Source organism: Chrysoperla carnea, chromosome 1, assembly GCF_905475395.1.
Source record: "Chrysoperla carnea chromosome 1, inChrCarn1.1, whole genome shotgun sequence".
Taxonomy (NCBI): Eukaryota; Metazoa; Arthropoda; class Insecta; order Neuroptera; family Chrysopidae; genus Chrysoperla; species Chrysoperla carnea.
Genome location: NC_058337.1, coordinates 117,207,080 through 117,228,260, shown reverse-complemented (window position 1 = coordinate 117,228,260; position 21,181 = coordinate 117,207,080). Strand labels below are relative to the sequence as shown.

General features: G+C 29.9%; 3 protein-coding genes across 3 annotated transcripts; 1 reads left to right on the top strand and 2 right to left on the bottom strand.

Moving 5' to 3' along the window:
• Nucleotides 1–282: 282 nt before the first annotated feature.
• On the top strand, nt 283–12,669 carry LOC123290772 (proteasome adapter and scaffold protein ECM29). Its single transcript, XM_044871092.1, has 24 exons — nt 283–464; nt 892–1,139; nt 2,350–2,618; nt 2,698–2,827; nt 2,888–3,027; nt 3,156–3,434; nt 3,492–3,681; nt 4,003–4,723; nt 5,018–5,386; nt 6,001–6,509; nt 6,711–6,825; nt 7,002–7,185; nt 8,338–8,626; nt 8,701–8,943; nt 9,004–9,125; nt 9,179–9,401; nt 9,629–9,944; nt 10,004–10,135; nt 10,222–10,367; nt 10,607–10,770; nt 10,838–11,021; nt 11,699–12,071; nt 12,143–12,214; nt 12,281–12,669. The coding sequence occupies exons 1-24, from the start codon at nt 440–442 to the stop codon at nt 12,409–12,411; spliced, it is 5,574 nt and encodes a 1,857-aa protein (XP_044727027.1). The 5' UTR covers nt 283–439; the 3' UTR covers nt 12,412–12,669.
• Nucleotides 12,670–13,729: 1,060 nt separating this feature from the next.
• LOC123293840 lies at nt 13,730–17,260 on the bottom strand. Its single transcript, XM_044874783.1, has 3 exons — nt 16,686–17,260; nt 14,948–16,032; nt 13,730–14,526 (listed from the first exon to the last, which is right to left on the bottom strand). The coding sequence occupies exons 1-3, from the start codon at nt 17,258–17,260 to the stop codon at nt 14,072–14,074; spliced, it is 2,115 nt and encodes a 704-aa protein (XP_044730718.1). The 3' UTR covers nt 13,730–14,071.
• Nucleotides 17,261–18,282: 1,022 nt separating this feature from the next.
• LOC123293830 lies at nt 18,283–20,177 on the bottom strand. The gene is made up of 4 exons (XM_044874770.1): nt 20,047–20,177; nt 18,735–19,041; nt 18,455–18,587; nt 18,283–18,378 (listed from the first exon to the last, which is right to left on the bottom strand). The coding sequence occupies exons 2-4, from the start codon at nt 18,866–18,868 to the stop codon at nt 18,283–18,285; spliced, it is 363 nt and encodes a 120-aa protein (XP_044730705.1). The 5' UTR covers nt 18,869–19,041; nt 20,047–20,177.
• Nucleotides 20,178–21,181: the final 1,004 nt, after the last annotated feature.

Here is a 21,181-nt window from a genome sequence, read left to right as displayed (position 1 = left end):
AAAAAATAGTTTTCATCGAACCAAGAAAAAAATCTAGAGATTCATTCAACTTTGTTCTAACGACATGCAACTTTAAACTAATAAGTGTCGTTTCCATTCAGTTGCACTCAAGTCGCACTCAGAATAATTTCAACATCGAATTTTATAAAAATTTCAAATAAATCTATTTATTCAATCTGTGATTTACCAAATTAATTAAGCCTGAACTATGTTATGTCTCTCTTTCAAAAATTAATTTAATAAAATTTCTTTACATTAAAATTATTTTGATTAAATTTTTCTTTTAATTTTAATAAGTTCAAGAATTTTTCTATATTCTTGGAAGTCTTAAGTTATTTGAATTTACAGTTTTTGTGTAATTTTTATAAAGGTATTTTGCATATTCAATTGAAAGCTCGTAGCTGAATGACAAGCGATTAATCAAAAGTGTAGGTTAATAATGGCCGTAGCAGCTGATGAACTCTGTAAGAATATAAAATTTATTCAAAATATTTGTATTAATTCATGTTATTTTTGAAAATTTTTATTTTGCTTTGATATTTTTTTAAATTATTGAAATGTGAACACAGACTTTTATCCACTTACGTTGAAAGATTTTTCAGAAATTATATTAGAAGTTTTCTAAACATGGGAATGTAGTTCTTTATTCAGAATTAAATTTAATTAATTTTCATACTTAAAAATTCTTCAGTTTCCGTTCTTAAATTGCTCAATAAAAGTTTTTTTAACAACCTAATTTTTTTTTGTATACCTTTTTTTTCGACATCCAATTTTCTTATGAAAGTTTTTGTATTATTTGTGCATAAAATTACTGTTCAAAAATTTGTCATCTGAAAAAGTTCTAATCATGAGGATAATGAAATCATTCATTTCGTAATTTCTTTTTTACAGTGTTATTAGAACGAGTATTTCTGCGAATTGGTTCAGCAGAAACTGATGAACAATTACAGAATGCAGTTTCAAAATTTTTACCACCAGTTTTACTTAAATTATCCTCAACACAGGAAGGTGTTCGGAAAAAAGTAATGGAACTTCTTGTTCATATCAACAAACGTATTAAAAGTCGACCTACTGTACAACTTCCTGTGGAAGCTTTATTAGTACAATATCAAGATCCAGCAGCTAGTTCATTTGTTACGGTAAAAATGTTTTTTTTTAATTCTTTTCATAAAGAAAGCGATCTCAAAATATGATTTATTAGTATAGATAGAGTCTTAATAATATGAACTGAATAAAAAACAAGTGAAAACAAACTTAATTGTTGAAATACTATGTATAGACAGTGTTGATTATTCTGTCACATTACACATACATACATGCCACACATACATAACTGATATGCCCATATAATAATTTGCGCTCTCACGGGTAAACAGTGATGTTTACGAAGAAATGTTTCAAACAAAAGTTATTTATTTTTTTATAAGGACCATTTTTTACGAACTTGACCTCACTTTTTACGTCCTCAGCACGCTATAAAAATTTCAGCTTGATATCTCTTTTCGTTTTTTAGTTATCGTGATGACAGACGGACAGACGACAGATAGACAGACAGACAACCGAAAATAGACTATTTAGGTGATTTTAATATTTTTAAACGTTACAAAATTGGGACTAAACTTAGAATACCTTGGTATATTTCATATACATGGGATAACAAGGGGTTTCGGTTTGCTGAATTTGTTCGAATTACTGGGACAGTAAACAAAAAATCGCATTTTTAAATGTTTGTACTTTCAGAGGCGTAGGTATCAGTGCCCAAGTTTCGGATTATTAAGACTCCTGCTGTAGTATTAGTTATGGTTCAGAGTTCTTCGCCTCATATATGAACCTGTTTAAGTTCCTTACCATTCCGTTTAAAGAAGAGTTATAAACAAATAGAATTTGAATTTCTTGAATTCTGAGATCATTGTCTTTCTGAACAAGGCATAATTGTTAAATAAAGAGATGATTAAGATTCAAAATATTTATTTTTTGTGAGATGAAAGTGTTTGAGCTGGTCTAAATAGTGCGATCCTTGTTTGGGGTATCATTTTTGAAGAATTCTTATACATTTCTAACGTACACCTTTATAAAAAGTAATTTTTGTATCAAAATATCAATTAAATGGCAGTTTTAGGGGTGTAATCGGTTCGGTATTTTACAGATTTGTATTGTCTGTATAGTGCGTTTCTTGCTTTTATTTCAAATTTTGATTTTTAGATTGTAATATCTTGAAAACTAAGCTAGATTTCGAAAATTTTTACTGCCTTCGTTGCCATTCGCCAATTATTAACATAATTCATCTTCAAAATTTATCGCAAGATAAATCCTTTTTTACCAATTAATAAATTTTTGTCGTTTTTGCAGAATTTCACCATCATTTATTTAAAACTTGGTTTTCCACGATTAAGTTTTGAAAAACAAACAGAACTAGTACCAACAATGTTAAATTCTTTGGAAGGGAAGCCACAATCACATCAAGATAGTTTGTTATTGATGATAATACCATTATTGGGCCATGTCCAAATACCGGCTGATCCAGCCAAACGTAACTCATTATTTGGATTAAATGAGAAACCTCATGTTTCAAAGCATTTATGCGGTTTAATGTTGGATATGCTTTTATTACCGTACGGGTAAGCTCTATTTACAGTTATTATATTTTCCCATGTTTTTGCAAATTACTCACTTAAGAATTATTTTTTCTCACTTTAGTGCCACGTCACCCGATGCTCAAAAATCACCTTCATCAGAGGTGAAATTTCCAATACCGCCTGGAATGTGTGAATATTCGTATAAACGTGTGACAACCGATAATAGTTTGAAACCTGAAGAATTAGAACTGGTATGTATAAAGATTGTCAAAATTTCGAAAATATAACTTACAAATCTTTGAATTTTGTAGATAAAACAAGGAATTGTAAAATTTATATCATACGGAGTGTTTCCTGAAACGGATATTTTAATTCACTTAATAGTAGCAGCGGCTGATACGCGATTTAGCGTTGCAAATAGTGCAGATTTGGAATTAAAGAAAATTGTAGGGTGAGTTGCATGTCTATTAAAGTTAAATTAACTTTCAAGGGTCGATTTTTATTTGAACAATTTGATTCGTTTTGTTCGCGAAACATTTTTACATAACCAAAAAAAAAAATGGAATACTTTTGTTTCAGAGTTTTAGATTGGGGTTCAACAGCCTTAACGACACCCCTATACATGTTGTTTTTGGGTTCACAGCCCAGTAATAATACGACAATCAAACCAGAAATGAAAAAATCACCAGCTAGCACCCGAATACGCTTGAAATTACTTCATTATTTGTGCCGTGTAACAGCCGATGGTTTTATAATCCCACCAAGTATCCAAATAATATTTGATTCTTTGTATGGAACAAATACCAATCCACGGCTAAAAACTCTTGCGCTAAATTTTGCATCGAATCTTATCCGAGAGTAAGTTTTTTTATGAAAATCAAAAGCGCTGTATAAGCTATAAAATTTGATTTACAGAGTAGATGCGGCGAAATTGGCACGAGTCACATTTGTTTTATTGGCTGGTTTGCAAAAGTTCTTGAATGAGGGAGATGTGCAACATCATGGACAAATTTATGTGTTAATGGGACAGATGGGTCGACGTTTTCCAATTTTATTCCAAAAGGATATCAGTTCATTGGAAAATTTTCTTAATAAATTGATAACTGTAAGTATATTTTCATTTTTCAAACCATAATAATAAATGAAACTCGAATTCGATAGTGAGTATAGGAATTTTAATGTAGTTAGTAGCTTTATTAAAATGTCGAAATGAAAATAATTGCACAAGTGACTATTCAAAATATTTGGGCAAGTGGTTAAGGTACTTGCCACCAATGAAATATATTTAGGTCTAGATTTTTAAGCTACAAGTGCGGTTTTTTCAATTTCTGTATTATTTGAAATGTCGGAATAGCTCTAGAAGAACATTCTATAAAAATGGTATACTGAAAATTTTTATTTAATAAATTATTTTTAAAATTTGCAGGCAACTCCCGATTTACGTTTATCAATTCGAGAAGCTCTATTAAACATAGCACATTGTTACACCATAAGCGAACCAGAATATTCCAATGAAATCATAGATTTAAGAAATTGTGAAAAAATGATTCAAGATCCCGATAAATCAAAAACAACATCTATTGAACTACGTTTAATTGGTCTAATATCATACTGTCTACGTTCAAACGAACCAATTGTCCGATTTGTTGCTGTTCGATACGTAGCTACTGCATTTCCTGAAAATCATGTTGGCTCTCGATATTTGTTACTTTTATCTACTGGCGATAGTAAAGATGAAGTGTTTATGGAAGCTTTAAAAGCATTGTATGGGACCACACGTAAATATAGTACAGAAAGTACAAGTCTATCTAAAAATATAAAATTACCAGAATTCATTCCCATGTGCGCTTTTGTTTCCAAAGAGGCAAAAGCCCGGAAATCAGATGAACGTCGCTTTGAGCAAGGAAATATTGTATTACCGTTTGCACCAGTTGTATATACGGAGATTTTAGCATATTTACGTTTGTGTTTGGCACAAGGAGCTGATTTAATCAATAAGGGGGGTATTTCACCACATCCGAATGAAACTACACCACTCTTGGGAAAATATTTACGATCGTTATGCACTAGTAACAAGAAGTTTGATGATACGCATCCATTGAAACAATATTTAAATTTAATTCAAGATTTTATGAGTGCTTATCCTGGTAAGTAATTTTATTTTAAACTTGAAAATGTTAAGACACAGAATGGCTAAAAATCGTAATTTATAAAAGAATACGATTGGCCGAGAAACATTAGAGAAATCAGGGGAATCTTATTTTATATTTCTCGGGATTAACTCACAAAAAACCTGAGTGCAACTAAAATCGTATCGATTGTAACAGAAATCAAAAGTAAGGGTCATTAGAACCCAAAAAAACACGATTCCTAATAACATATTTCACCCAAAATTTGTTCATTCACAAGTTTGGTATAAATAATTTGTAAAAAATTTTTAGGAGTCATTCCAATCAGTTGTTTTCTGGAAGTTGTTGGCTGTATCCCTGATATATTATGTAAAGATAATGTAGATAAATTGACATGGTGTAAAGGATTTCTAAGTTCTACAAAAGAAGAAATTCGTGAACATGCATCGATTTTATATGGTATATTAACTGCGTACGCGTTAAATAATAATGATTTTGATAAAACTATCACTGAATTATTAAATGCAACAAAGAATAATAAAAATTTGGAGAATCAACATGGATCATTATTAGCATTAGCGAATTGTTTGGAACGACGTATTAGTATCAAGAAGTTTGCTAATGAGTTGCATGATGTGAATCAAAATTGGGAACCGTATAAAAGTACTGTACAATTATTAAGTGAGTACAAATTATATACTTTATTAGTCCTATGGAAAATCGAGTAATCAAATGAATCGATCGAATTCAAATACGAGTCTAATAAATGCTGAAAATACAGGATCCACTGGAACATGGAACATGGAAATGGAAAATTGTTAGCGGTCTTTTTCTATCTTTAAATATCGCTATTTGTTAAGCGAAGAATTTCTTCATTTTCTGACAAAATGGCAACGAATTAGAAGTTGAAAGTTTTTTAGTTTTTGGTGCGCACTCTTAAGCATTTTTTTTTATTCCGTGACATTTTTTCCTAAAATTCACTTTTTTGAGATACAAGTAATTGAAAGAAAATAAAACCTAATTTTGATGAAAATTTGATATTGTCGAAATTAACGATTATTGTAAAAATAATTGGGTATCATATTTTCGAGATAGAAGCATTATAAAAAAAAATCGCATTTTTAAACTAAAACTAGGTCAACAACAAAACTATCGTATATTGTATTCAAATATTTGAGTTAAAAATCTCGCAAATTCTAACTCTGATCGAATTATTTAGCTAATGCAAAATAAGTTAAAGCATTACACTAATTTTGAATACCCGAAATTAAAACTTTTGCTTAATTTATTTTCAGTATCATTTTTGGACAATGCAAATCCAATGTTGGTTATGGCAGCATGTGCCGGAATTGGTTTACTTGGACGTTGTTATAGTTTACCATTAAATAACGCTAAAACTTCCGAAGAAGGTGCTGACAAAAACACTAAATTATCTCTAGTAAATAAATTATTAGAAGTAATGAATAGCACTAAGTTCCAATCAAAAATCCGGGAAAAGGCTGCAAACACCTTAGGATTAATATGTGTGGGTGAAATATTCCCACATTCTCGGGAAGTTATAACTGGATTAATAAATACAGCCAAGGAAACTAAAGATATTGAAGTACATTTTTCAGTGGGTGAATCTTTGGTTATGTGTGTTCAATCGATTTGGTCGAATGAGGCACGTGATCGTTGGACTGTATTACCATCAGAGTATACACCAAGTGATTCGATGATGGAATCACCATCTGATGAGGATTTGAATTGGTTATTGGATCAATTATTGGAAATGGTTACCAAAACTCACCCAAATTCAAGACAGGTATATTTTAAGCCTTTAAACCATATTACATTTATTTTACTGATATTTGAGCTCATTACTGCGTCCAAGTTCTCAAGATTTTGTCATTATTAGTTCAATCCAGCGAAAGATAATTGGCTTTGCCATAGCTCTAAAAATTTATAAAATGTGCCAAAAAGCCAGTTTTTAGAAACACAATATTTAAAAAATTTTGTATTTTAGGCCTCTTGTGTTTGGTTACTTGCACTTCTAAAACATTGCTCAAATCGTGAAGCAATTAAAAAGCGCCTTCAATCTTTACAGAATGCTTTTAAAGATTTACTTGGGGAAAGTAGTGGTAAGTATTACGTTTTAAACAGTGCACAGATTAAGACGAAATATTTTCACTGTCGCTGAAAAGGTCTCTTTTAACGGACTATTTACATTAGCACGGTCAGCTGAGATATTTTGTATTTGTCTGTGAATTAAGCCTTGGTATTTGTTTAATTTAAACTTACTTTTTTTGTTTTGTAGATATCGTCCAAGATATTGCATCCAAAGGTTTAGGTCTTGTGTATGAAAGTTGTGATGAAAATTTACGAGCTGAAATGTTGGACGGTTTGTTGGATCAATTGAATTCAGGTAGACGCACTGTACAGAAAGTGACCGACGACACAAAACTCTTTGAAGAAGGTCAATTAGGAAAATCTCCAACAGGGTACGTAACACATGCTTCTGCGAAAACAATGGTATAACAACGCTTTTATACCATGTATATATGAAATATACATAGTATATTAAGTTTAGTCCCAAGTTTGTAACGCTTAAAAATAATGATGCTAGGAAAAAAATTTTGTCATAGGTGTTCATAAAATCACCTAATTAGTCCATTTCCGGTTGTCCGTCCGTCCGTCTGTGGACACGATAACTGAAAACGAAAAAAGATATCGAGCTGAAATTTTTACAGCGTACTCAGGACGTAAAAAGTGAGGTCATGTTCGTAAATGAGCATCATAGGTCAATTGGGTCTTGGGTCCGTAGGACCCATCTTGTAAACCGTTAGAGATAGAACAAAAGTTTAAATGTAAAAAATGTTCCTTATCAAAAATTAAACAACTTTTGTTTGAAAAATTTTTTCGTAAACATCACTGTTTACCCGTGAGGGCGCCAATTAGGCGGAAATTTTATAACATGTACTATTCGTTGTGTGCGTAGTCATGGTAGGGATAATAAAATCGATGCCAGCGCTTTAAGTGAAAAATTTTTGAGATAAAGGGGGCTGTTATGACTAATTTGCAATTCTTTACATGTTAATGATATAGAAACTGTCAAATTAAAATGATTGAAAAACACTAATTAATTAAACTTAATGCATTAAAAATTGTGAAAATAAGAAATCAAATTGTACAAATATTATTTTTCAAATGTAAATTATCATAATTATTTATTTAAATTTGTGAAACAAGAATATTAAATTTTAAATGTAAGTTTTCAATGCAATCCACACAATTATATATGCATCCATACAATTCTATAATTAAAGTAGTGTATCGTTGTCATGGAAACGAAACTCACACACGAAGCGAATACTTGATTATCAGTTATGTATGTGTCACAGGTTTGTACGTGTAATGTGATAAAGAAATCAACACTGACTATGCATGGTATTTCAACAATTAACTCAGTCAATTGTTTGTTTTCACTTGTTTAGTTATTGGTTTTATATACAAAAGAGATTAATTTTAATTCCTCAAAACTTCTGGAGACTAAAATCTTTCTTTTTTATCTTGTTTTACTACCCTACTGTTGTTACGTCATTGAGTAGAAATTTTATAACAGTAACTAAACTACCTGGTTTTTTATTTTGCAGAGGAAGTTTAACAACATACAAGGAAATTTGCTCATTAGCTTCGGATCTAAATAAACCAGATTTAATATTTAAATTTATGAATCTAGCTAATCATAATGCTATATGGAATTCAAAAAAAGGTGCTGCATTTGGATTTTCAACAATAGCCGCAAAAGCTGGTGAACAAATTAAACCACATTTACCAAAAATTATACCACGATTGTATCGTTATCAATATGATCCAACGCCAAATCTACAAGCATCAATGCAACGTATTTGGAATGAATTAGTGCCTGATAAACAAAAGGCTGTAAGTACAATTGAACTTTTAGGAAGAAATTTACCAAAAACATGTTGAACAAACTTTTTCTCTGTTCTTAACAGATTGATGCGTATCATAAAGAAATTCTAGAGGACTTAATCCAAAATTTAACATCAGCCCAATGGCGTGTACGCTTATCTTGCTGTGTTGCGTTACAAGACTTTCTACGTGGTAGCGCACATCGTTCAATTCACGATTATACGGCCTCGATTGCACAATTGTGGACACAACTATTTCGTGTTATGGACGATTACCATGAAGGTACTAGAAATGCTGCAAATTCAACAGTGAAAAGTTTATCCAAGGTAAAATTTTTATTATTTTTTTTCAAAAATTTCAAACCAAATTGAATGCTTGATTTTTAGCTATGTGTGGCTGGATGTGATGTAGAGCAAGGGAAAAATGGAACGGAATTAATGAACCAAATGTTGCCAGTTTTGTTACAAACTGGAATTACGCATACCGTGGCTGAAGTTCGAAGTATTAGGTAAGTTTTGAAGAGATCAAAACATGAAAATTTAATGAAATTTCTTTTGGTAGTTTATTGACAGTTTCTAAATTAATTGGAACCGCTGGCCCATCATTAAAACCGTTTTTATCGAATTTAATACCAGCATTATTGGAAGCGACTGGTGAATTACAGAATGTTAACTTAACACATTTGAGTAATATTTATAGTGGGCGTTCTCAGGTACAAGATGCTATCGATTCAGCACGTGCTAGCGCAGTTAAATCGCATTATACAATGGATACTTTAACAAAGGTAGGTATTATTTATAATTTATAGCAAACGACTTCTAGTTAAGAAATTTTGTGGCCGTGAGAGCTTTTGATCAAAACGATCCAAAAAACATTTTGGAGGCGGTTTGAAAAAATTTCACAGAAGTTGATTTTCCTATCGTGGGAAGTCCTTTAAAATATGATGAACCTTTAAGTAACATTTTAGTTTTATTTTCCCCAAGTAAATTAAATTAAATTTTTTATTTCCAGTGTTTACAATACGTTGATGTAAGTCTAATGGATGATTTAGTACCAAAAGTAACTGACATTATGAAAAACTCTGTGGGTTTAGGGATAAAAGTTGCATGCGCACATTTTATTATTTTATTAACTGTACAATTAGGTAAAGATATTACACCATACACGGGTCGATTTTTATCAATTTTAATGAATGGTTTAACCGATCGTAATTCTGCTGTACGTAAACATAATGCAATTGCAATTGGGCATCTAGTGGCAACAGCAAAAGATTCCAGTATTGAAAAGTTATTTGCTAAATTACAAAATTGGTATTTTACTATAGAAGGTAAAATTTTATACCGTTTTTTTCATGGAATACGATATAACTTTAATGTTTGTTTACAGATGACAAAGTTCGTAGCGTAATTGCACATACCGTAAGTGCAATTGGTCAACAAAATCAAGAAATTTTAAAATCGTATTCAAATTTAATTTTACCCTTAGTATTTTTTGCCATGCATGCTGAAAAGACTGAAGGTAAGTAAATATTTTCAAAAATGCATTTTACTTTAAATTTAATGTTTTTAAAGACTGTTTTTTTGAATTATGAATTTTTATTTCAGATACAAAGGATTCAGTTGAATTATGGAATGAAATATGGTCAGATAATAGTCCAGGAACGGAGACTGGTATACGACAAAACTTAAAAGAAATTACACAAATTTTAGAGAAGTCGTTAGAATCATCCAATTGGAACATTAAAGCACAGGTAATTTTATAGGGACCCAGAAGCGATATTTAAGACTAATCAGAAAATTAAACAAAATGATCTCTTTAATTTTTCTAACGTACGTCACTAAAACGGTCAATCCTTTTTCTTTATGGTCTTCGTGCCAGTATTTTTTAAATAATTTAATTAATCCAACAGCGATCCGCCTCTAAGTTCGCTATCGAACGTTTTGGCATATGAACGATACAAAAAATCTTATTTTTAAATTTTTTTTTTAGGCAGCAAATTCTATAGCCACTGTGGCTAATAAATTAGGTGGTACAATGGACATTCAATATCGTAATTTATTAATAAATATGTTAATTTCTGGTTTAAGTGGACGAACATGGAATGGCAAAGAAAAACTAGTCCAAGCTTTAGCTAGTATTTGTAAAAATTGCAAGTAAGTTATGTTGAACAATTTTTGATAAATACATTATTCGTTACATGCTATTGTTTTTATTTTAAAGGGATATTAAAACGGATCCGCAAATTAATGTGGAAGCATTAGTTAATGCCATAATGAAAGAATGTAATAAGGAGGAAATTGTTTATAAACGATTGTGCTTGGAAGCGTGTGGGGATATTTTAGAATCTTTAGACGTGGATCGATTTGATGATTTGTACAATATTGTTCAAAATGCGCTAGCAAAGGTATGTTACTTTAATTTCGACCCATTAATTTTACTTCGAAATAATTTGATTATTGTATAATTATACTTGGAAGTTTTATTTATTTATTTAAATCCAATAAATTTTTATCCGATTTAAGCATAATATTCGATATCATATTGCCACGAATTCGTAATCCAAAATTTTTTACATCACCAATTCATTTTCGTGAATACATTAATTTAAACAGGCCTTCGAATTTCAAATGTCTGAATTTCTTCACTTTTACGCTCAAGCAGTAAATCTGATGATTCTTATTTGCATGATTTCAATGTTAAATTCTTCAGGAGATCTTTTCAAAACTAGATTTACAAAGAACGCATTATCAATTTTCCAAGTAGAATCATATTGTCATGAAAATTATCATTATCACTTCTTATAATCTATTTAAATTTTTGAGAATGTCATTTACCTTAGGCAACGCTATTCAAAGTTTTTTCTGTCGAGTTCAAAAGTTATGAAGAAGCTTGCTTCTGTGTATACTGTAGGAAATGAAGCATTAAGGTTGCATTTGCACGAAACAATATTGTTCCATAGAATTGCAACCTTTTAGCTTTCATCCGGCTTCATTTCTTAGATTAATATTAGAACAAAAGAGATATTATAAGTAAACGAATACACCAAGAGACGTAGATAAATTGATTAATTTTTGTATACAGGATGTAACAAATATATTAAATGAAGACGCCGATGATGATGATAGGTCAGCATCCTCCATTGATGAAAAATCAACAAAACGTGAAAATATCTTAAAATTAAAGGCAACAATTTATGAAACTTTGGGTAAAGCATGGCCTATCAATGAAAAAACACAAATTAAATATCGTATTCAATTTGTTGAACATTGTGTTGCGTGTTTACCTACAACTGTACGTAATGTTCAAGTTAGTATTGTGTTAGCACTACAAAAGTATGTGGAAAAGTTAACTTTATTACAACAGAACACGGATGCACCAAAAGATGCAATAAAAGATCGTGATGTATTAAATCAAATATTAAATCATATTTTAAAAGCCATGAATATTACATTAGGTTTGTATTTGGGTACAAGGTGTTTAAAAGTTGTCAAAAAATCGTAACTTGTTTTTTGTTTTTGCTTTCAGATATTTCAAAACATTTAAGATTAAGGAGGGAATCATTGAATGTGTTAATTTGCCTCAGTAAACGACTTAAAGGTAAGTTAAATATACATATATTTTTTTAAATGAAAGTCTTTTTACTCAAATATATTTTTATTTTAGCAATAAATGCGAATACCGAAATGGAATCTGTATCAAAAATGGTATTAAAATGTTTGCCAGAGTTAGAAAAAGATCAACAACCAGAAATTAAAACACGTATTACTGAATTAAAAGAATTAATACAACTTTGAAATATTTTATTCAGTCTCCAGAATATAATATATATTTTCTAATCAATATTAATTATACATTTTCTTTTTTAATTTAAAAAAAAAGGCAACTGAATGTCTGGTCATGGAATCCGACTTGAATATACTTATTTTTTTTAATGATGATTATTAATTATTGTATTTGTGTACATAATAATATTATATTAAATAAAAAACATACAAATAATTATAAAACGAAACCAACTACGTTTAATCTTGTATGAATTTTATTGCAATGAATTCCAGTAAATAAAAACAGCATTTATTGTATAAAAATTTGTCGTTTTTCATTCAGAATTAATCATCGTACCAAGATCGTACCCCAGTTTTAAGTTACTGTTTTATTGCTAAATTTCTAAATTAGTTACTCTCAATCTAGTTCTAATTAATAGACGTAGAGCTGATAAAATTTTGTGCAATGGAATAAAAACGCATCTCCTATTTTCCTTTTTGGAGTATTGCATAATCAGTGTTCACTCATTTCAGAAATTCTTTTATTCCGGCTCTCTAGAATTATCTTTTTCTTTGGGAAATTTCTTTTTAAATTTTTCGGTGAGAAGTAAAACGTCGATGACATATTCTTATAGCATAAGTTTTAAACTGAACGACGTTGGCAATGTTGGCAAATAAAAAGGCTTTCTGGCGCAGTGCCAGCATTTTTCAAGATAATGAAATTCGATTCATGCGTGCCTTTAGTGCCTTTAGTTCAAAACTTTTCAGTTCTAACAAGAATATGATATCAGCGACGTTTTACGACATTTCTTGCCTGGAAAAAGAATTAAACAGAAAGATCGTTGTATTAAATAGTTTTATTTGTGTACTCAATAATTTTTTTGTTTCAGTATACAGAAAATGTAAGGTTGGACGTTGTGTCGAAGGTAGTTTTGAATCTTAAAATCTCTAGTGTGTATCAGTTATGTATCACAATAATTACATAATTTAATGTGCATATCTGCAAAAGCGAAATAAATTCCCTTAATTTTAGCGTAGGATTTATGATTTTAATTAAATTTAGATATTAAAACCACAATTAAATTCTGTTTCAAACACCTGTTTGGATCGAAACAGTTGGCATCTTAAAATCAGATTACGAAATTTATTGAAATGGGAAAAAACTGTACAAGTAGAATTACTTTCAGTTGTTACTGCTTTGATTTTCCGAAATTTCTAATAAAACTTATTTTTCAACCAATTTTTTGTTGCTTGTTTTTCGACGTTCCAGTTGATAAAACTAATATAGTCGTTCTAGTATAGTTCTGGTTCCATGCTACCATAGAATATATAACCTTACCATGCTACTCAGAGTTGTGATTGTGAATTTTTACTCCTAAAATTCAAATTCGTTGTTCAAAATCATAGAGATTTTATTTTAAATTTATGCATCATTGTTCCGTTGTTATAAACCATTTCATATATCTAAGTCCAGAATTCGATATTTTATTTATAGATGGCATATTATTCGCGACATAGTATGGCATAGTATTTTCGATATTCGCATAAATTATTCGTTTCGCAAGCTTTATTCGATTTTCGGTGTGGTTCAGAGTTCGATATTAGATGGCATTGCAAATAAATAAAACGATTTAAATTTAAATGTCGAAAACTAACAAGTATATTTTTTCAAAAATGATGTGAAATGAAATTACTTATAAAGTAAATAATATTTACGATTTTTTCGATATTTTCTTCGGTATAAGTATTTACCACATTTTCGTCGTAAATAATTCTTTAAACATTTATGGGCTAATTGTTCGGATATGTTGTACATCTGATGATTAAAATAAATAGATGCCACTGCTGAATCATTTAATTTTAGCAAATCGTTTGCTATATTTAGTAAAGTAGCTTCATTATTAAATATGATTATTTTTGATTGGATAATGGGAAAATATGTGTTGCTACCATTATGAATATCAAAAATTAGACCCATACCACTCATACCAAAATATGGGTAGGAATCTTTTAACGAGAAGAGACTGTTTTTAGATGTAGATAATTTGCTTAATTCCATTACAGAGCCTATGCTGTTATTATTCGGTACTAACGATTCTTGAGTGACTTGGAAACACTTTTCTTTTACGTATTTTTTCGTTTCATCTGAAAATAATAATTTTTTTTTTGTGGATAAGAATATTTTATTAAAAAACTTATAATTCCTGCGATTCTTCGGTTTTGTGAAAAATAATGTGGTCGAGACTGTCAAACGTGGTAGAGGCCATAGTGCAAGATCCATAGCAAAAATACTAAAACAAGATTAATAAGTACATATGGATGCCTATTTTCCGAAGAGAGCTGAGATAAGTCAAAATTGGCAGAGTCACGAACAATCAGAATATTCTGCTCTATCCTTGCGCAGAATGATCAGATTAAGACCTAAGAAAAAAATGGCACGTTCGCCACTCCAAACCTAGATGTATGCTAATCTGACTGACTGAGCACCCTAACTAGGGAACCAAGCTTAACAAATGTTGAAAATATGTGTTTTTAATTGCAGTTTTAATTATACAGATTTTCTTACTTTTATATAAACAGTTGTTGGGATTTTGTTTATTGGAGCCTAAAACCAATTTAGAACTTTCATTTAGATTGATAGTATTCCTTGACTCAAGCTCCATTAATATTGGGCCATTATCCACCCCAACGTTCGCGTGCAAAATACATCTCTTTTTTATAACACTTCCATTATCAGTCCTTACTTCCTTTGACGCCGATTTAGACGATGAAGGCCTTGAATTTTTTTTCTCCTTGATTGTTTCATATTGTTGTGTTACAATACGTTGCGTTTTACTTCCCATTGATTTTTCACAAAAATTTTCTATTCGCTTTGTAGATGTGGGGGCTAAGCTTGATCCTTGCGTTTGTCGAACTGTGATTTTCTTCAAGCGTTCATAGGCTTCACCATCTGCCGGTGTCATAACCTTGATTCGAGGGCGTTTATGCTTTTCGCCCTTGCCAGGGAACAAAGGGCGTCCTTCATCGGAACAGATGTGAATTAACTTATTAAGTATTTCAATTTTAGAATCGGTTGCTGTAAGTTTGTGTTTTGATTGCTTATTTGCCCCGGCAGAATTCATACGTAACATACTAGATCTTGATAATTTAAGTGCATAATCAACGTAACTTTTTGAAGTGTGTGGTTCCGACAATTTAGTATAATCAATTGAAGTAAGGAAATCTGAATCTCCAATTGATTCGAGGCTGGGCCTATTCACAGTATGATGTCGTTTTTTATGACTTTTACATATTTTCTTTACTTTCGATAATGAAATATTGTTGTTATCAGTTTCATAAGTAGTGTATTTGTGCAATTGTCGTGATTGCTGATCGTGTTTCGGTTTTGCAATATGCTTGCTGTACTCTTGACGATACTTTGCATGGGTTTTACGCACAATTTCTATTAAAGGTTGTCGCTCACTTTTTTCATGATGTACTGACGGCGTACAGGAGTAGAAATTTTTAATTGGATGTGTGCGTCGTGAAAACAAATTACGTTCCTTTGGAGTTTTTGATTGAGGCGTGTGATATTTTAATACATAATGATGAGAACTTGATGAACTTGAAGGAAATTTTCGAACTAGTTTGCGCGAGATAGGATTTGCAATGCTGAATAGAAACAAATTTAATTATTAATGTATTAAATAAAATTAAGTTAAGTTCCTCCCTTAAAACTAGACTTCAAATTTTCCAGTTATTTAAATCATATTTTTCTCTGGGCTAATCTTTTAGTTATTCATACAAATTCAAGAAAGCGGAAAAATTTACTTCTGTATTGTTTAGAGATATAGGCAATATTATTACTTAAATGATGAAATCATTGTGTGAAAAATAAAATTAAAAATACAACTAGGCGATATCAAAGAATACAGATACATAACTGTATTCTTTGGCGATATAGAGTATTTTCTCAAGCGGCGCTGAAAACGCGGTTATGCACGCAACGAATAGAGCAACTTTAGCCCAAGAAATGCAAAAACGAAAACATTTGACGATTGATTATTTTCTATGATTTTGTCCGAAATCTTATATGAAATCCTATATTTTGTAAAGAAATTTAATGCGTCTTTAGTCCTGCCGTTCTTTGCTAAGTTGCTTAATGTTCTCAATCGAATCATTTAAGGACTTATTGATGCGAAGCTTGTGACAGAAAATACCTAAGTTAATAAATGCATCATAGTACAGGTTATTTTGTTAACTTCAACTCTAACAGGAACAGGGAATAAATTGAGACAGGTAAATTCATGAGTACCCATACTTACCAACGAGAGTGCAATTTTTTCTTTTTCAGATTCTGGTTTGGAATATCACTTCCCTCATCATCGCTATCAATATCCGAGTTATCTTCTGTTTTTTGTTCATCATTTTTCTGATCCTTCATTCGATGCAAAAATTTATTAAAATCAGCAAATTGTACCGATAAATAATTATCAAAATACGGTAAATTTTTTTGGAGACTAGAAAAAAAATTATGTCCAAATCGTGGACTAAAATATGAGTATTCATTTTTCTTTTTTATTGGTGGACTATTTCGATGAATATTTCTTTCAAGATTTTCCTCAATTATAGTACAATCTTCTTTTGAAGATTCTGACAAAATATCTTCAGCTTTTGCATATTGTACGGCTGTGATATTTTGCTCCAATTCTTCATTTGCTTTTGCATTTTGATTAAAATTTTCTTTTTGAATATCTTCATCCTTGTCCGCGAGGAAAGGAAGGGTTAAAATTGGTTGAACATGTTGAAATTTATACTGAATGAAATCAAATAAAGCTTTCGTTCGATTGGGTTCATTGAAGCTTTGTTTTAATTTTTGTCCCGTATTTAACCAAAACATAATTAGCTTTAGTAGAAAATTATATAAATTTCCTTTGTCATTCTGTTGTTCGTTAAGTATCACGTTAACATTTTCCGTAGATAATTTTAATAGCACAAATATATTCCATAAAATCAGGTTCAGTTTTTGGAATTCTGTACATTTTGAAATAGTATCAAGTAATACAGGTTGTAAATCCAAGTTAACTTTATCAAGCTTAAAATTATTAAAAAGTGTACCTCGTTGATTAAAAACATTAAAAATTGATGGAATCTGTAGAATATCGTCGTGGAAATATATTAAAGATGTTGATCTTACAAATTGTAGTATTCGAGAATTTTTCGTAAAATTGTATGGTAACAATTGAAAATCATTTGTTGATCGTGGAAGTAAGGACATAATTTTTGATGGTTGTAGCTCCATGGAATTAATGGTAAAAAAGTAATTTTTCACATAATTCGGCGATAATTTTAAGTGATGTGTGATTTCAGTAATTTCATCAATTTTTATTTGATTTGATTTAAATTGTTCTTGGGTTAAATTTGAAAATGATTGCTGGAGAAGAATTTCATTTAGTGTTAATTCATTTAAAGTTGTTGTTCGGACATCAGTTTTTATATTTTTTATCTGAAAATAAAAAAGAAAGGAAATATTTTGAAAAAAAATGGAAAGCTCGTTTCATATATAATGGATTTAAAGAAATGGAAATCTTTCTCTTTTATTAATCTTTTGTTAAAAGTTCTTATATTGCCTCCTATTTACTGAAATGTAATAAATATTGCCTATAAGTGGCTAAAAAATCTCGGTAAACTTTTGAAGTAAAATAAAAAATAAAAAAAAATAAATTGAAATAAAAAATCATTTTCGAATTTCTCTACGAACCTGCAAAATTATTTCGTAAAAACTCAATAAATTAAAACAGACAAATAGGCTAAAATTTTCTGATAAGCAATTTTTGAGTAGAAATAATGCGATTTATATTTTACAAAATAAATTTAATGAAGACTTTTTTAATTACAAAATATTGAATTTAAAATATAAAACTATTTAGGAAATGTAAGTATTAAATTCCCAAAACCGAATTTTTCATTAGTCAAATTCCAATGTTTTGTGTCAATTAAATTAACTGCAGCTATTTCCTATAAAAATTTTTCATTCAATTAGATAGTAAAAATTCATTTATGTCTTTTTTGTCCAAAATAAAATCAAGCATACCGTTTTGTCACTGAAAACGACCAATGGAATTTTTGATAATGATGTTATATCCACGTCTGATGATAATACAACATTTCCTTCGAAAACTGTCACAGTATCCGTATCTTCACTGCATTCCAATTTTATGGATTTCCTTAAATTTTGAAAATCTATATTAAACTTGGTTAAAACAAAATTATCATGAGTCAAGGTTTTCATTACAAGGCTTCAGATCAAATCGGGAGAAATAGCAGCATTATTTATTAAGAACTTCGTTTATAAACTCACAAAAAACACTTACTCTGAAGTACTAACATTAACGATATTTGAATCTTTCGGGCAGTTTGAATTGAGATTGTTTTTGGATTCAACTGAATCCAAATACATGGAAATAACAACACTGTCGGGCGTAACATTTGCAGGTAGGCGAATCATTATGTCAAATATAGGTTTATCCTTTGATGATGTTCCTTGATTAACGCATAAATTTTGATTTGCGTGGACAACTGCTTGTAAACCTGTAGGTGATATAGCTCGAACTGTACGAGTTATGGTTTGTGATTTCTTATGGAATAAATTAAAATTCCCATTAATTTTTCCGATTCGTGCTGGAAATTAAATGAAAAATCTTAAAAAATTGTTTTAAAATATTATATTCGAAATTATCAGATCGCTTTTTACTCGGTTTCTTTGCATGCAGATGAAATGCTGTCGATATAGAATGCCAGAAATGCATTTTTTAAACACATTATTAATTGACAAAGAAATTTTTTAGTTTTTGTTCTACAATTTTCAAAATTTTTATTTGTAAAACATTTTTGGGTAATTATCAAGTCAAAGGATAAATTCTTCAATTTTCACGGTTTTGGAGTTTGATAACACCTTATCTTAAAATCTTACACAATTTTTCTATTATTTTAATATTTTTTTTGAAATTATAATTTAAATTTAGACGAATTCTACATAATAATTTAGATTTTTGCAAATATATTTTTTTTTTAAAAAGAGAAAAAACGGACACGAAAAATTTAGATAATTTTGATTGCGAAGTTAATAAATTTTTGGAAAAGTATAACTGTTACCAACGATACGACAAATTTCTGACACTTGTACAGAATTTCTGTGAGAAGTATTTGTCATGCCAGTTCATTCCCGAATGATAATGGTTTTTATGGATTTTTTAGACAGACAAAATTTATAAAGATTCTTTGACTTATTTGAAAAGAAGTATAAAATGTTTCTAAAACCTGTAATTATTGCGTTAAATCTGAAAAGTCACTTTGGAGGTTTCGTTAAGAACGCAAGTTTTTCAACAATGCAAATTTCTTTCTCTTAAGCTAAGAATTTCAGAAATAAATTTTTGTTTGCTTTTGTTTATAAAAAAAAGCGAATTTTGGAGTTATTTGATAATTTTTGAATCACTGTTTGTGTAGCGATTTTAAAAGTTACAATCTCAAAATTTTGATTCAGAAGGTAAACATATTAGAAAATACATTTAAGCTCACGGGAATTCTGCGGAATACTTCTGTCTCCTAAATTACATCTTTTAAAATTATTTTTAATTCGTAAAGCTCAACTTGTGTCGCATAAAAAATATAAAAAAGTTCACATACTTATTGAAATACCTTTTTAACTGATTTCCTTCTATGGTTTTTTTCACAAATTTCCTTTTTTGTTTGACTTCTGGTGCTAAATGATTCACACAGAGAAATTAATACAAATTTATTGCGGATTATTGCGGTGTTTTTTTACATTTGAACGAATTGTTCGAAATTTTGACAGGAATTTTGTTGTAAAATTTATTTACGTCTTGGCGAATGAAAATATCATGTAGTTGAAAAAAGGTAGCGACTGTTATTTATATATAGAATCGATTATGTGTGTTTCAATACTAGAATGTTATGATGATTCTATGGTTTTCTACTTAGAAAAATAATTATTGTTTGGAAATTTTTATACATAAACGAAGAGAACCAATGGAAAAATTTTTACCTATGTATTCTCGGGGAAAAACTTACCGAGACATGATGACAAGTGTTTGAAAACTACCAAAAAAACTATTTTCACAGAATAATTGAACGCACGGAAAACATTGCAGTTAAAAAACTAAGACAGCTAGACCGTCAGGTCATAGTGAAATCAAAATTCTGTTCTGTACCTGGCTTTTTAGTACCTGGCTTTTGGAGCTTTTTGATAAAAGTAAGTTTGATAATCAGAAAATCGAAGTTTATTAGCCCTTAAAATAAGTTGCTTCATTATGGAAAAATGGGGATATATTAGGCCTAGACTTATGTTGTACATAATTCTCTTCGAATACGGTAGTAAAAAGAAAAAATCGCCGAAAAACACGTCAAAGACTCAATTTCTGGCCATGATCAAAACTTCAATATTCTTGATTACCAAAGCATTCATTAATCCTCGAAAAGAAAATTGAATTTTAAATTCATTTTGGTATCACGGTCTAAATACGACGGAACTCTCTACCGAGCAAAACGATTACAATCATAATTACCTATTATAAGATTGAATGTGCGATATTCTCTTACAGGTTAACTACTCTTAATTATTCAAACATTTCTAACAACACCTGTTTACTAAACTTTTTTTTTTCATGACCAATATTTCTAGCCATTACAAACAAAAGATTATATTATACCCTTTGTATAGACTTATAATAGTAACACAGGGTATAAAATGAAGAAAAACAAAATGATAAATAATGCCTTTAGGGTATTTGAGAAGTATTTA